General features: G+C 34.1%; 2 protein-coding genes across 7 annotated transcripts in view; both read left to right on the forward strand.

Annotated features, from left to right (window-relative positions):
• Positions 1–5,210, forward strand: part of SPAG16 (sperm associated antigen 16) — a 1,157,251-nt gene extending 1,152,041 nt beyond the window's left edge. For all 4 annotated transcript variants that reach the window (XM_065526049.2, XM_045368377.3, XM_045368378.3 and 1 more), the window contains one exon: positions 1,937–5,210. In XM_065526049.2, coding sequence (XP_065382121.1) covers positions 1,937–2,112 — 176 coding nt within the window. In that variant the 3' untranslated portion in view covers positions 2,113–5,210. The remainder of the gene's footprint in view (positions 1–1,936) is intronic.
• The window catches only part of VWC2L (von Willebrand factor C domain containing 2 like), a 168,397-nt gene continuing 156,044 nt past the window's right edge, over positions 2,870–15,222 (forward strand). For 2 of the 3 annotated variants that reach the window (XM_005574199.5, XM_045368383.3), the window contains exons 1-2: positions 2,870–3,601; positions 5,886–6,355. In XM_005574199.5, coding sequence (XP_005574256.1) covers positions 5,966–6,355 — 390 coding nt within the window. In that variant the 5' untranslated portion in view covers positions 2,870–3,601; positions 5,886–5,965. The remainder of the gene's footprint in view (positions 3,602–5,885; positions 6,356–15,222) is intronic. The other variant, XM_045368382.3, reaches the window with a different exon arrangement.

A 15,222-nucleotide genomic window follows, 5' to 3' on the forward strand; every position in this document is an offset into this window, starting at 1 on the left:
CTCATAATAAATGTGCTGACCCAAATCTGTTCTTGAAAAAACAAATTATTGAAACACCTGAGGCATGGTGCTACTGAATTAATATTAGGTTCCAATATTATCATTTTCTGTATTTTATTAAACAAACTTTCAGAAATTATTAGAGTCTTTATAAATATTTCCAATTATTATTTTTATAGATTTGAATAATGATTTAAAGCTAAATATTTTTCTTTTTCTTTATGGACTTGGTTCTGTCTGGTTTTGTTTGATTTCAGAAATAAAAAAGAATATTTACCCCCCTTTTCAGCTGTTGTGTAAAGACTACAAGAAAAAAAAAGTTATTTGTTTGATTCTTGGGAAAGTCACAAACAGCAATTGCCTATAGAGTGAGGTTGGAAGTGAAATCCATATGTAATGCCTCTGTCAGCAAAGACTTAGTAGAAAAGGGTTTATAATAAATATTCACATCTGCTGCTTTGGACACTCTAATCCATCCTAAGGATCTTTGCTGTGTCAGGCTTTGTTCTATATGAAGAAGCCCAGTAGTTATAAAGGTTTGCAAATAGGCTGTATTTATCATGGTTAGCTTTACTTTTATAACTTTTCTCTGTTTTAGAAGTATTCATGATGATTGGGGGTAAGATTTGTGATTAAATATTTCACTGTAGCTTTTATGGTGATATCATTCTAGAATTCTTATTATAAAATGGGCCAATGCTGTTTTCACAATATATCACTTACCTAAAATCTGTCAAGGCGGCATCATTGATAACAATGCTATGCTGGCTGTGGAAAACATAATGGCTAAAAGCCCAGGCTCTGGACTCAAAGTGCTGTGATTAAATGCTAGCTCCTCCTATACCTAGGGTGTCATTGTGAGCAAGTTACTTCACTTTTCCAAGCCTCTATTTCTTCACCTACATAGAGGAGTTAATACTATTTTCTTTATCATTAGATTATTGTAAGGATCATACAGAATTATCCATATCAAGCACTAAATATGGTATCTATCACATTAAAAGAGTTTGATAAATTTTAAATGTTATTACTGGAACAATAATATGCCTTCTAAGTATGATTAAATAATCCCATGGATAGTAGTAATGTCATACTTATTTACACTAAGTACTGAGCTTATGTAAACATAGCCTGTTGTTTTACTTACCTCCAAGTCCCATGATAGTTTGTTACTGGACTTCCTTAATAAAAATATTAATTAAAATTGGATCCCTGATTTGTTTTCACTCTGAGGAAATAAGCCACTAAAAATATATGGTACAAAAATTATGCAAATACCCTGTGCTGTATTTAGCCATCTTATGTAACAAAAATTTATCAAAAGTTGAATTCTAAGCTAAAGTAAAAACTCCCAAGTCATTTTGAAATGGAAATATTTATTTCCACTTCAGCCTCAAAAAAAAAATTTGTTGAGTGCATGAGTATCACAATTTTTAAAGCAGGAATGTATATTGAGTTGTAAGTAATGATTAACATAACTATTATAAATAAGTTTAAAGAAGAATACAAATTTTAAAATACAAATTATCCATACATAGATACGTTTTTCCATAAATTTTGAAAGTTATGTCTTTTAAAACTTTTTAACATGTAATTTGAAAAAGAAAGTTGCCCTGCATAGTTGCTTTCAATCTCATCTCCTCAAAATGCTTTATTAATCACAAATATAAAAGAATAGTAGGACATTTGATGAAATCTGCATATAAAGGATGTAGACAATTAGGCTCTATGTCCCAATTTGAAAATTTTGTAATCTAATTATTGATGTGTCTTAATTTTGACTCAACTTATTTCTTATACCTACAGGAGCTACTTCATATTTAATAACTGACCCCTAACACAGAATAATTGAAAAAAATAGAATGCTTCGTTGCGTATAAACTGTGAACACTTGAAATAAAACTTTGATTCATTCTCTCTCCTCTGTCTCCCTCAGGTCGAGTTTTAGCTCAGGCAAGTGGCAATGGTGTTATCCATTTGCTAGATCTTAAATCTGGGGAGATTCACAAATTGATGGGCCACGAAAGCGAGGTACACACGGTTGTGTTTTCTCACGACGGGGAGATTCTGTTTTCTGGAGGCTCTGACGGCACAGTTCGAACGTGGTCTTGACTGTCAGCACATCCCGCTGCAGAGGGCATTCCCTTTAAGGCTTGAAAATGCTTCCTGTAGTCCCAAACCAGCAAATAACTGGTTAAATGTGCCAGCAGGTAACATTTACAGTCTGCTTTAAAACATGCTTTGCACATATATTTTAGTGCGCATACTGTTACTAATAAAAAAAACTTTATGCTCACCCATTTGTGTCGGGGTCTTTTTTCTGTCTCATTTTGATAAGAATTTAGAGACTCGGCATCTTTGCTAGGGATTTTGAAAGAAACAGCTTTACAATGACGCCTAATGACAGACTAGATGAATTACAGGAGATTGATTTTTAATGTTAGAGAACAAACTGCAGGAAAACCTGGCTACTTTTTTTTTTTTTTTTTTTTTTTTTTTTTTTTTTTATCAGATCCAAGCTGCAGGAAGACCTGAAGTTTAATCATGCAACACCAGGGAAGTCTTTCTGCCACCAAAGGGTCAAATAGAATCGACAAGCATACGTTTTCACAGATTGTTTGACAATGATTATGCTTTATCTATTAATAATAATCGGGGACTGCAGATGGCTTAAATCGAAATGCAAGCCTCTTCTGGAACTTTCATCTCTGCAGTCCATCCAAGAATGCGTTAGGTGTAATTACAATTTTTTAGAAAAAAAAATTTAATTGTAATTTCAATGCAAATAAGTATCTCGCACGTAGAATGTCTTTACCCCTCCTAATGCACGCATCCGCTGTATAAAGTGCGACTGCTTGTAGAGCACTCTAGCCTCGTCTAAAGCAGCTCGGGGATTTCGACAGAGCTGGGCTCAGAAGCCAGTTGTTGGCGCTGTCCGTGGTGCTGAGGAATTCCCGGCTGCCGGCAGAATGAGCTCCAAATCAGCAATCTGCAAACTGCTCTTACTGATGCAGAAACCCAGCTAAAGTTGCTCCTTTCCTTCACGTCCATAGTTAGTATTTTCCGGTGTGTAACAGGGGATTCAAGCAACATACTGTGGACGATGGTGATGGTATTGCCAGCGGAGTGGGCTTTAAGCTACAGCATGCTGTTGCTGTTTGTGATCCTCCGAGCCTAGCCAAATCACCTCTACTGCCGTAGCAAACACCGTGTAAGTGAACTCATGTGTGGAGGAGGCGTAATCAGCCGGGAAATTTCATAGAAGCATCTAAGAAAATGCTAAAAATAAGTTCAACATGATTCTGCTACTGGGGTCTGGATTTCTACAGGACCAGCATTGCTTCTTGCTTTGAATTCTGAAGACAGGTCCAAAGCAAATTTCTTATGTGTTTCTGCTGTGTTTCTTTCTGGAAGGGCGGGAGACTGCTTCTTTACTGTGTTTTGAAATGGGAGGTAGAAAGAATGGATTGCCTTTAATTCATGCCTAAAAATGTATTCTTTGGGTAATTAAAGAGGAACTGCTTTCTTAAAACATAGCTGACCTTTTAGTTCATTTTGGGCTGTGACCCCTACCACCACCATTAACCTCCAGAGTGATTAGGTAAGTGTATCTTATGACATGAGTTATGTTTGTTTTCTCAAAGAAATAGATGCAGTCATTTTAAATCATATGTAGCAATATGGGGAGGGGGGAAAGTTAAGCTGGGAAGTGATTCTCAGTTTATCAGTGTTTGCTTGCTTTATAAAAATCTTCAGATAAACATTATATTTGATTTATCCCATGTTTCTTCTGTTAAATAAATAGTATCTTAAATTGTACTAGGGCAGCTCAATTATGAAGGCTTTTTAAAAAAATAGCCTAAGAACTTTGTTATATTGAAAATAAAATCTTGTTTTTTTACTATGCAGATTTTGAGATATATTTCATATAATAAAAACATCTTTAATGTTTGTATAAAGTAGATATTACATTCCTATTTTTACCTCTAAGCATTTACCATAACCTAACACATTAATGCCTACCTGTGGCTTACAAAGAGATCATTTTCTGTCTATGTCCCTTTGAAGCAGAATCATATGTGTATTTTATATGGCTTATCTTGCATGTGTTGACAGATATTGCTGGAATATTATAAGGAAGCACAGTAGCTTTCTTTTCCTCCAAGATAAACTTTCTAAATATGTGATGTATAAATGCTTGCTTTAATTGGTAAATTATATTTATGCTTTTTCAGAAGCTTCTGTTATGTTTGTTATCTCTGTAGTAATTTGAGAGAAAAAAATGCTTTGTCAAAGGGAGCTTCCAGATTCTCAAGTAGAATTATAGGTTTGCATTTTCTTGTTCTGTCATGACTCATTATTTTTGACATATTTTATAAGAAATCATCAGCTTTATTACCCCAAAGGGAATTCTAATATCAGAGGATATCAGAGGAATTCTAATATCAGCTTTCTCTGGAAAGAGGGCATACTACCTTCCATTTTACTATTATAGAATTTGCATATCTACCTTAAAATGCAAATATAATAGTTTATGAAGTTTCCTAATGTCATCTTTATCTTAAGTTATCATCTGTATAGGTTAGACTGAAAAGAGATGATTTATCATTGCTCTTAATATAATCTGAAAATAAACAAATGTATAACATTTATAGCTGACCTGAAAATGTCCTATATACAATTTTAGTGATATTGGCATTAAGCCAATAGCATTTAAATAAACAAATGAGCTATTTGACAATACTTTTTCTTATTTATTACTCCCTAAACTCACAGTTTCCCCAAAGCCTCTGTGTGAGTTAGTTATTCTAAATATTTAAATAAGAGCCCACTCCCAACACTTCACATCAAGCACCAATACTAAGTGGAGTTTACAAGAGTCAGTGTCACAAAATTAGTAAGGCATATTTTCTATGAATGGTTAACACTTAATTACTGTTTTAAGCAACTTCCATAAACAATTTTACACTGGCATCTTTGTGCAGATTGCATACATGCAATTATTTCTGACATTTCAAGAGTTATCTTTTCAAGATCTCATAAACTGTATTTATATTATATTGAAATATTTAATTTAAACAAATTACATATATACTAGATTCAAGTTACTGTGAAATAAATTTATAGATAGATCTTTCCTGCCCACTAGGAGCTTACTTCCTGTGTAAAATAATGTGGACAATAATACAAATAAATTTGTTTTTAACAAATTATTTTAAGCACATGGAATTCTCTTGTATTATTTATTATTTCAAATTTTCTTAACCACCATGGGATAGTTTTGTTGTTATCAACTATATTTCAAAAATCCAGATTCATGTTCACTGAAACAGGTAACTGATGTGGATACCACTGTTGTTCTTTAATTATAGGCATAAATAAGTAGGAAATCCTTTATAGCAGCTCCATCCTAAATATAATTTATATTCAACTGTTGGTTTATTCTCTTTCCTTTAGAATTAGATTTTTTCGCACTAATCTCTTGAGTTGACACAGATAATTATAACATATGTTCCATCACTGACTAGTCCAGTTTAAAGAATAATAGAAAATGTGAGTTCAAATATTCTTGAGCTATTTTGTAATCACCTTTTGGGGCTCAGTAAAACCATTTCTTTGCAATTTAGACAAAGCCAGACCTTTGAAATTCAGAAGGAATATTCAAGCTGAAGGTTCGTATATAAAATAATCCAAAAGGACAAATTTTAATGCAAAGTATCAACTCTCCAAACCTCACAACATGGCATAGATAGTTGCATCAACTTAGTCTATTTGAGGCCTTAGTATCTTTAAATTGATCCCAAACAGTTTAAGAGCATGGGCTTAAATGAATCTATCTTCATTTTATATATGTCAAATTATTCTTTTTAAATATTTATTTTCAGCCTACCCCTCTTGTATTCCCATGGAAGGAGCTGAGTGTATTTAATATTAGGAGTACATCCAGAAGTCTTTGAAGAGGGGGATGGCTCTTCATATTCATGAAGCTTGCATACTTCTGTTGGTCATCCCTGGATTGGTCACCTCTGCTGCTATCAGTCATGAAGACTATCCTGCTGATGAAGGTGACCAGATCTCCAGTAATGACAATCTGATCTTTGATGACTATCGAGGGAAAGGGTGTGTCGATGACAGCGGCTTTGTATACAAGTTGGGAGAACGATTTTTCCCTGGGCATTCCAACTGTCCATGTGTCTGTGCTCTAGATGGACCTGTTTGCGACCAACCAGAATGCCCTAAAATTCACCCAAAGTGTACTAAAGTGGAACACAATGGATGCTGTCCTGAGTGCAAAGAAGTAAAAAACTTCTGTGAATATCACGGGAAAAATTACAAAATCTTGGAGGAATTTAAGGTATGCGTTACCCTCCATACTTATTGAATATCAACTTTTCATACCACGTACTTAGTATATTGCTACATTAAATTCAGAGTTGGAAAAATGTACTTTTAAATTTCCCTTTAAATTACAGCAATTTGATTCTAATTACCATAAGTAGCACCATGGTCAACAAATGGCCAATTGATTTGCTGATCATATTAAGTTTCACAATAACCTTTGTTTGTTTCCCAGAAGTATCTGGGGCATACCTAACACCTTTTATTTTTGCCCTTAAACATTTCTTCTCTGCTATTACAAAAATGTTTTCTGAGGGGAACAATTTTGTGTATAGTGTGTCTCCTAAATTAATTTTTAAATTGTGTCAGTTGTGTGTGTGTGTTGATTAGCCTATATTTGAAGTCATTTAACAATATAGTCTAGAATTATTTGTTTATTGTGTGGAAAAGCTGCAGAGATACACTTCTTAGCTGTGGTCCTCATATCAAGAAAATGCGTTGGGCCTACTTATTGTCAAGCAAGATTCCCGTTCTGTTCTCTGCTCGCTGGATTTTTTGCTTACAGGATTCCACAGAGAACTGAATTTTTATCACAATCCAAGTAAAGAGTAGTAAAAAAGACTGTAATTTTTTTCAGCCTACATGGTATTTTTTAGTTTTTCTTTTATGCTTGTGTCATATTTTCAAAGTAGCTTAGAGTTCACTTTTATCCCTTATTGGACTTTCTTTTCTCCAATGGGTAGTTTTAATTGGGGTATCCTACAAGCGTGACCTGAACTCTGAAGGTATGAATACATGAAAAATGTCCACCTTAAGTGTAATGGCAGTTTGTGCCTGGAGTGTCTGTCATACTGGTGACTTTATACAAAATGTTCCCATTTCATCTAACCAAGTTCTGTGACAAGTGCTCAGAACCTTAGAGGTAAAAGTAGATATAGCTAGTTTTCAGTGTGGGTGTTTATGTATGAGAGAAGACATTTCCATTACTAACACTCACCCAACTTCTCTCACCACAAGAGTCAAATGGTGCCAGAAATCAGTATGTAGAAAAAGGTCTCAACTGATCATCATTAGCGTAATCTGTGTATTCATAGTTAATTGTATTTGATTCATTATTAACCAGGAATGAACCAGGTTATGTGTTCAAGCCAGTTCTGATTTACCCAAGAATACCCAGTCATAGAAAAGAGTTCCTTAGGACAAAAGGGAAATTTTAATTATGACATTCGACTTTCTTAGATGTGTTATTCTTAACTTTTGTCTATCGTGTATTATTTTATTGCACAAAATTAAGAAGTAAAAACATGAGAGTCTAGTAAAAGTATCATTGTTGACACCAAATAATAGTTGAGAGTATAGTACATTTATTAATGGTTGTATATCTCTAAAATATTGTATATACTTTGACATTACCTATTTTTAATTTCATCTTAATGGAAGTAAGTAGAAGTACTCAACACATTTGATTCTAGGCATGGTTCTATAGTCATATCACCCTTTTCTAACATGCATTTATATCTAGAGTAGAATACAAAAAGGTATTGTAGGAACAGCATTTCATAACTAGCACAAATAAAAATATAAGTTTCTGAGATTTATATAATTTGGTAATCCATATTTAATGAAGAAAAAAGATTGTCTAATTAACTATTAAAATGCTATAGTTTTCCCTCTATTTATTAGATTTCACTACAAAGGTATAGCTATGTTACCATGTCAAACAATATAGAGATATTTAAATAAAAAGTTAATAATTTCTGTACCCCTTCTAGTTATAACCCTACTATAATCTAATTAATCCCTACTACTTCTTTCCTAATGTATGATCCATTAATATGCACAGCTTTTTCACCTTGCTTTTTGTGTCATAAAATTTTTGATGTGATTTTTTAAATAATAGATATCACTTTTTTTAACAAGAAATTTGAGTCATAAAGAGCTTTAGAGAGTATATAGGGCAAATGTACAAGAATGAGAAACTGAGACCAGTTTTGGATAAATTACGTATCCAAAACTGTCAAGTTATTTACCTTAATTCTAAATGCTGCTATTCTAACAATACTATATGATCTCTCAAAGCACTTTGTCACTAAGGTCAGATAGACCTGGATTCGAATCCCGAATTCATCACTTGGATATAAATTTTTGAATGGAGTTCTTAAACTTTTTGATCCACAGTGGTATTGACTATAAAATAGCCATTGTAATAATCACTTCCCTTGAAAGGAGAGGTTGGAAATTCTTAATAACATATAATTTCTCTAAAGTCACTAACCTTGTGATGACGGGTACAAAATAGGTATTAAATAAATGGTTGTCCCCTCCTTCTTAACTCTAATATCCAGGGATTTACTCTAAATTCTAAATTCCTCTATGGCTTTGCCTACATTTTATAATGAAAGTTTAACTTTAAAAGACTTTCAAATGAAGAATTCTAATACCTTTTTAAAATGCTCTACTTATCCATATGAACCATATAACTCTAAGTAAATATTAGCCATAATCTGTCACCTTGATTCTCTTCCAACTCAGCTAGCAAGGAACAAGTCATTAATTATTAAAGATGCATAAAACTTTCATATAATAATGTTGATATGTTAATTAGAGAGGTTGTGTTATGAGATTTTACATTTAATATATTCATCCAACAAGCATTTATCAGACTGTTCGGTAGATAAGATACTATAGACATACTTACATTTTAAAGTAGGATATCTAGAAACCAAAATCTCTGCTCACAAGAAAGACATGATCAATGTGGAGAGAGAAGGGGAAAAAGCAGGTAAAAAGTTAAGTATATGATTATAAAATCCCAATGTAACTCCCAAGAGATTGTGATGTCAGAAGCTTATCAACATAGTATGAGGCTAGGTTAAGCAAGAGACTTGTCTTCAGGATGCTCACCCTATACACCTTGTAGAGTTGCCTGTTCTTCCAGAAGTACTTGAAATTGATCTGGGGAGACAGAAACTCCAAGGAGGAACTGCTGGAGCAAATTCAGAGACTGGGATGAATACAATGTGCAAAGAGGAGGGAGATGGGTATAATTGGAAGCTAGCTATGACTAAAATGCTATCCTAGTAAGAGGTAACTTCAGATATGTGTCGGTGGACAGTGGATGGAAGGGCCTTGAATGCTGGGCCAAAATATTTAGATTCATCTGAAGAATAACAGGATATAAAGTGCAGATTGTTCTGCACATAGATGACCTAGTTATACATAAATAAAAACGAATGTCCTATATCCAAGCACAGAATTGAATAGAAGTAAAGGGAAATCAATAGTGGAGGAAGGAAGTCTGTTGCAGAAAAAAAGAGAATGAGGTGCATAAGGACAAAGACATTCAGGACAGTTTTCAGGGTAAAATCTAATTTCCCTACTGTAGCCTAGATTCTACTCATCAACCTCTCCAAATCCCTCAAACTCTTGGTGACTTTTCTTCCCTGTATGTTTGCACTGCTGTTCCACAGTGTGGAACACTTTTTCAATGTTGCTCCCTGTTTAAATCCTACTGGACCACTTCGAGGCTCCATTTAAATCTCACCTCAACTGGAAACCCCTCTCTGTCTGTCCTACCTCTTATCTGCCACACTGTATCACTCCTTCCATATGTTCCCACGGCCTGCTGTACACACCATCATTACAAGAACAGTAGCTGTTGTCTGATACTGTGAAGAGCTTTATGTATATTATAACACATTTTACAGTAACACTGTGAGAATTATACTTTTATTAGCACTGTTTTACAGATAAGAAAACTGAAGCAGCAGAGTGTAAGTATCTTGTCCAAGACCATACAGCTGGAAAGAGGAAAAAGTAGGACTCCAAGCCAGGCAGCTTGGCTGCAGAATCTAAGCTCCTCACCACTTCTACTGTTCTATCCCACAGCAATAATGTAATATATCACACTGCAATAATATTAAATCATATGAAATATAATGTGAAATAATATCATGTGAAACCACTTGTCTCTTCCATTAGTCATTGAACCCTTTGAGGCTAGGGACACTGTTTTCTTTTTTCTTTTCCCTTCTATTCCCAACACCATATGAGCTACGTAACAGTCATTCAATACATTTTTTGATGAGTAGCATACCAGGTCAAATTGTAATCGAACTTACAGGATAAAGAACTTAGAATTTCTTTAGAATGATTTAGTTTCTGTTTATGTGTTGATCTCTTCATTTTAATTAAAGCAGCACTGAAAGTTGAGATGAAAAATACTCTTTGGGCAGTTAAAATGGCACACATTGTTCTCTTATGATAAGAGTGCCTATTTTCATCCTGCCTTTACTTTCTTCCTCGCCTGACCCCTTCCTCACCAAGGGTTGTCTTGGATTCTGTCTCCATCCCAGCATCGCAATGACTACCCAGTGTTTTAGCTGTATTGTCTCACCCGGTGCAGTTGCAAATCATAGGTCACATTTCAATATTTTCTGATCACCAAATTCAAATGTAAATTGATCCACATGTGTCACCTGATAGGAAAACTAATGTCATTTATAAAGGTTGTGGGGTTTTTATTTCATTTACTGATGGAAGCTTTGAAAATGAATTTCTCTCTACTCTTTTTGAAAACTCTAAATTCTCCGGTGTTCTGGTAATATTGTATTAAGATAAAGGTCACTGTATAGTAGATTCTCTCATCTTTCTTTTATGTGCACCCGGGCGATATGGCACTGGAACCTACTTTTTGAGAAATAAAGCGTATCAATAATAAATTATAATAGCAGTTTCTACCAGAAAAAGTTCATTGGAAATGTAGGCTTAACTATCTTATGCTGAGTTTCTCAAAGGAAGAATTTATTTTGCTCAGTATTTTTATAACTCTGATTCTGCTAGAATTAGCCTTTTTGACTATTTCCTTATACTTTAGAACTTGTACTGATTTAGTTATAGGTCATACAGTGAAGGTTATACTACATGCAGCTGAAAGAAATCTCTCAGCTTTTGCATAGCTTGTTTTATTTTAAAGTGATTTTCTGCAGTCAATTCCCAGTGTCCCTAATTTAGGATTTGGATTTACCCAAGACCAGCTCTTCCCTGCTGACACTGACCTTTGTGTTTTTCCCACTATGGGCTAAAGACAGTGAACCAGGTCTCTGAATTGTATATTTGAAAGGTGCAGTGTGAATATTTTTTGAAGTCGAACATCTTATGGGTTTGTTATTGCTTTTATAAAAATGAGCATGTTTTCATGACACCAAGTCTTTGCCCTGAATTTTATACTTAATATTTAAATCTCAAGAGACTAAAAGGCGACCAGCCTGGCCAACATGGTGAAACCCTGCCTCTACTAAAAATACAAAAATTAGCCGGGCATGTTGGCAGGCACCTGTAGTCTCAGCTACTCGGGAGGCTGAGGCAGGAGAATTGCTTGAACCCGGGAGGCAGAGGCTGCAGTGAGCAGAGATTACGCCACTGCACTCCAGCCTCGGCAAGAGAAGGAGACTCCGTTTCAAAAAGAAAAAAAAGAAAAAAGAAAATTAAACAGTGGGATTATTTTTCCAAATCATTACACTCATAAAAAATGTTGATGCCAATATGGATTTAGAATTGATTTGCCCTTTAATGGGTATATTCACACAGAGATAAAATTTTCAACTTTCTCATTAATAGGTGCTACATCATTAATGTCCAATATTGTGAAATTAAATCTGTGAAAACGTTTGAGTGGGAAGAATTTTGGAATTCAGGTTTGGAAGAGTCATTTGATGTCTAGTTGTTTTTTTAATATGGAGAAGAAAATGGAAGGCAACATGTTCTAGGAGCTGAGGACCAGATTTATGAAAGAACAGGGAAAACCAGAGCCTGTAGAGATATCTCAGTTGAGGGGACTAACAGGTAGGTAACACTTCGCACAGCACAATTCACTTCCCTCTACCCACTTACCCACCTACCATTTCTGTCTATGAAAAGCACAGGAACTAAGTCAGATGTTTACACAAGGCAATGGAGTAGAAAAAGCATATTTTTGAAGTATGAAGCCTGTATTCGTTTTAATAACAGAGAAATCAGTGGATTATGAGAATATAGGTGCAGTTTTTAAAGAATTTTATACAAAAGAGTTTTCACTTCTCAACAAATGGGTAGTAGAGTCACCAGTGGCATTTTTAAGATATAATCCCAAGAAAGAACTAGAAAGCATCATGATTTTATGCGGCAAAGATAATTGGGGATCTTTGTAAAGAGGTTGAGAAGATTAATTCCATAATTATTGGCTCTGCAAAATGCAGTTTCTGTTTTGCAGAGCATGTTGTGGCTTTTAACATTAAAATGGCTTTGAGTGAGTTAAAAGGAATGCCTTCCCCTTTCAAGTTGCTACAAAATAACAGTGATTGAGACCTTACTGTTGCTTATCTGAGGCTCAGCCTCAGCATGCAGAATGAGTGGGTTCAAAGTGGATAGTCTCAAAGGGGGATTCCCATCTTTGTAAGTAACTGGGGAACCTTTAGTTAATTTTTATACTCTCTGAGTGATTTCATTTCAGAGATTAGAAGTCAATTTCATTTTAAAAATTTATAATGTTCATTGAACACTTTGTGCACTTACAAAAGTACACAAAGTTTTTTGCACTCACAGAAGTACATGACAGGAAAAAAATCAAATTTTAAAAATAATTTTTTTAAAAAATTCCATTGATAATTGAGTGTTATCCTTTTCATATTAAGTACTTTCTAAAATAGAGTAGAATTATAAGAATAAATGGCTTCCAAATTAATTCCCAAAGGAGTGCATTAGCTCATTTACAGTCAGAATTACAGTCTCTTACTTTACATTTTAAGAGAATTGATGGTCAGCTAGCCCTTTCACTAGTTATACATAGGAGCAGTTTTTCATACTCACTTACCAATATTTATTGCTGTCCTTCATATTGGAAGATGCCGCTGTTAATGGTGATAACTGTGTGACAAGCATGACTACCGAGATTTGTGACTGGGCTTCTGCGCCCTGTGCACGTTGGGAGATCAGCGTTGATTTGCAGCCACATCTAAGATTTGCAGAGCTTGTCACTATTAGTGACTTCCCCAGACTTGAGGTCAGTCATCAGTAGTTTACAGATATGATTGCCCATTCCTTACTGACTCACCAATATTGAGAGAAGATGAAGCTGGAAAAAAGAATGACCTGGTAGTCTCCCTTCCAAATTTTAACTCCAACTGTACAAGGTTTTGGATATGTTAAAAAAAAATGCCTATTTTTAATTGTTTTTCCTCACAAAAGACAGAATTGGTTAATAGGGTGATATGAACAAGCATAATTTTTTTTCTATTTCCTACATCTTATTTCATAACACAGGCGTATATATCTTTGGCAAATTTTGCAGATTAATTTATAATCTATATAATCTAGATTTTAATTGCTCCATACACGCATTAATTTGGGTGTGTGTGTGTGTGTGTGTGTGTGTGTGTTAAACTGGAGGGAGCAAGAGTGTTCTTCCTTTAAGAAAATCTTATTTTAAGATTATTGAAATCTTTTGTTCCTACTTCTTAATCACCATGAACATATCTTCACTTTGTTTTGTTATGCTGCATCTTGATTTATACATCAGGCAGTGTGTTTTATGAAGGACAGCACAAGAAAAACCTATCGGTGTATTTTTTAGTTGTCTTTTAGGGAAGTGTTTGAAATAAATAACTAAGAGGAGAATTGAAGTGATCAATGTCTTTGCTTTCTCAAACAATAGGCATTATTAATGGGGAACTGGCTTATTTTAGAGTCTATACTTTGGGTTTTATCATCACTACTGATTAGCATCAGTAATTTCAGTCTAACACACTTTCATTGTTGATTTCCTTGCCTCTAGCCTGCTGTAGAGCATATCACAATAAAGCCATCTTTGCAAAGATTTAATGACATCATGGAAAGAGTGAATAAAGTACTAAAGTGACAAGAAAGATCATTCAGTTCCTGAAAAAGTTTTCAGATGACATTATTCTATGGCTGTATAAAGTTGTCTGCAGTGTATAAACATGCACTGAACACAACTCTTAATTTTCCCGTTATGTCACATAACCATGAACAAAACTTGATATACTTTTATTCTATCTATAGAATTGATACAATAATGAGACCATATATGTCTTATGAAGAATAAGTAGTATTGAAGATTTGAAGATTATAGTATTACATATCAATTTATAACAATTACCACTGCCAAAAGGCTTTTTTTAAATTAAACATTATTGGGTTGGGATTTTGAAGTAATTTTTGTTTTAGTATTTGCCTTTCACTACCATTGTTACATCTTGGTTTGGGATTTTATTTCTAGTACCTGCGTTTATATAAATTTTTCTGTTTGTAAAAAGGCAGGCATTATAGTTTCTTTTTTATAGTCTAGGTCCTTTCTACTTTTGAGCGCTGACCATAGAATATTAGATGTGAAATAGCACTTTGAAATTATTTTATCTAACTCCGTTATTTTAGAGGTGATAAAAGAAAGACTAACAGAAACTTAGTGATAACACTGTAATGGCACAGCTCATTATTTGCAAAGGCAATATTAATATATCACTTTTCTGTGATCTTTTTTCTACATTTTACTACCTTCAGGTTTAACAGAAAAATGCCAGTGCATTGAATCTTGTTTTCCAATAAATATGTTGGATGCAATGATTTATCTCAGCCAATTGTCTATAGAAATGTGATATGAAGACCTATCACCATGACAACACAGAGTTACAAGTAGACAAGAACAATAAAATATTGGCACATCAGAAATCAGTCTTTGATACAGACTGAGTACAATTTGTGAAACTAGCCTAAGTTTCCAAAGGCTGTAATAAAAATGGGGCCCATTGTCTAAAACAGAGAAATTATGTAATTAAACCAAATAATATAAGCCAAAATAAAATTAAAATATATTACATTAAACATTAT

This window comes from Macaca fascicularis, chromosome 12 (genome assembly GCF_037993035.2).
Source record: "Macaca fascicularis isolate 582-1 chromosome 12, T2T-MFA8v1.1".
In the NCBI taxonomy this organism is placed as follows: Eukaryota; Metazoa; Chordata; class Mammalia; order Primates; family Cercopithecidae; genus Macaca; species Macaca fascicularis.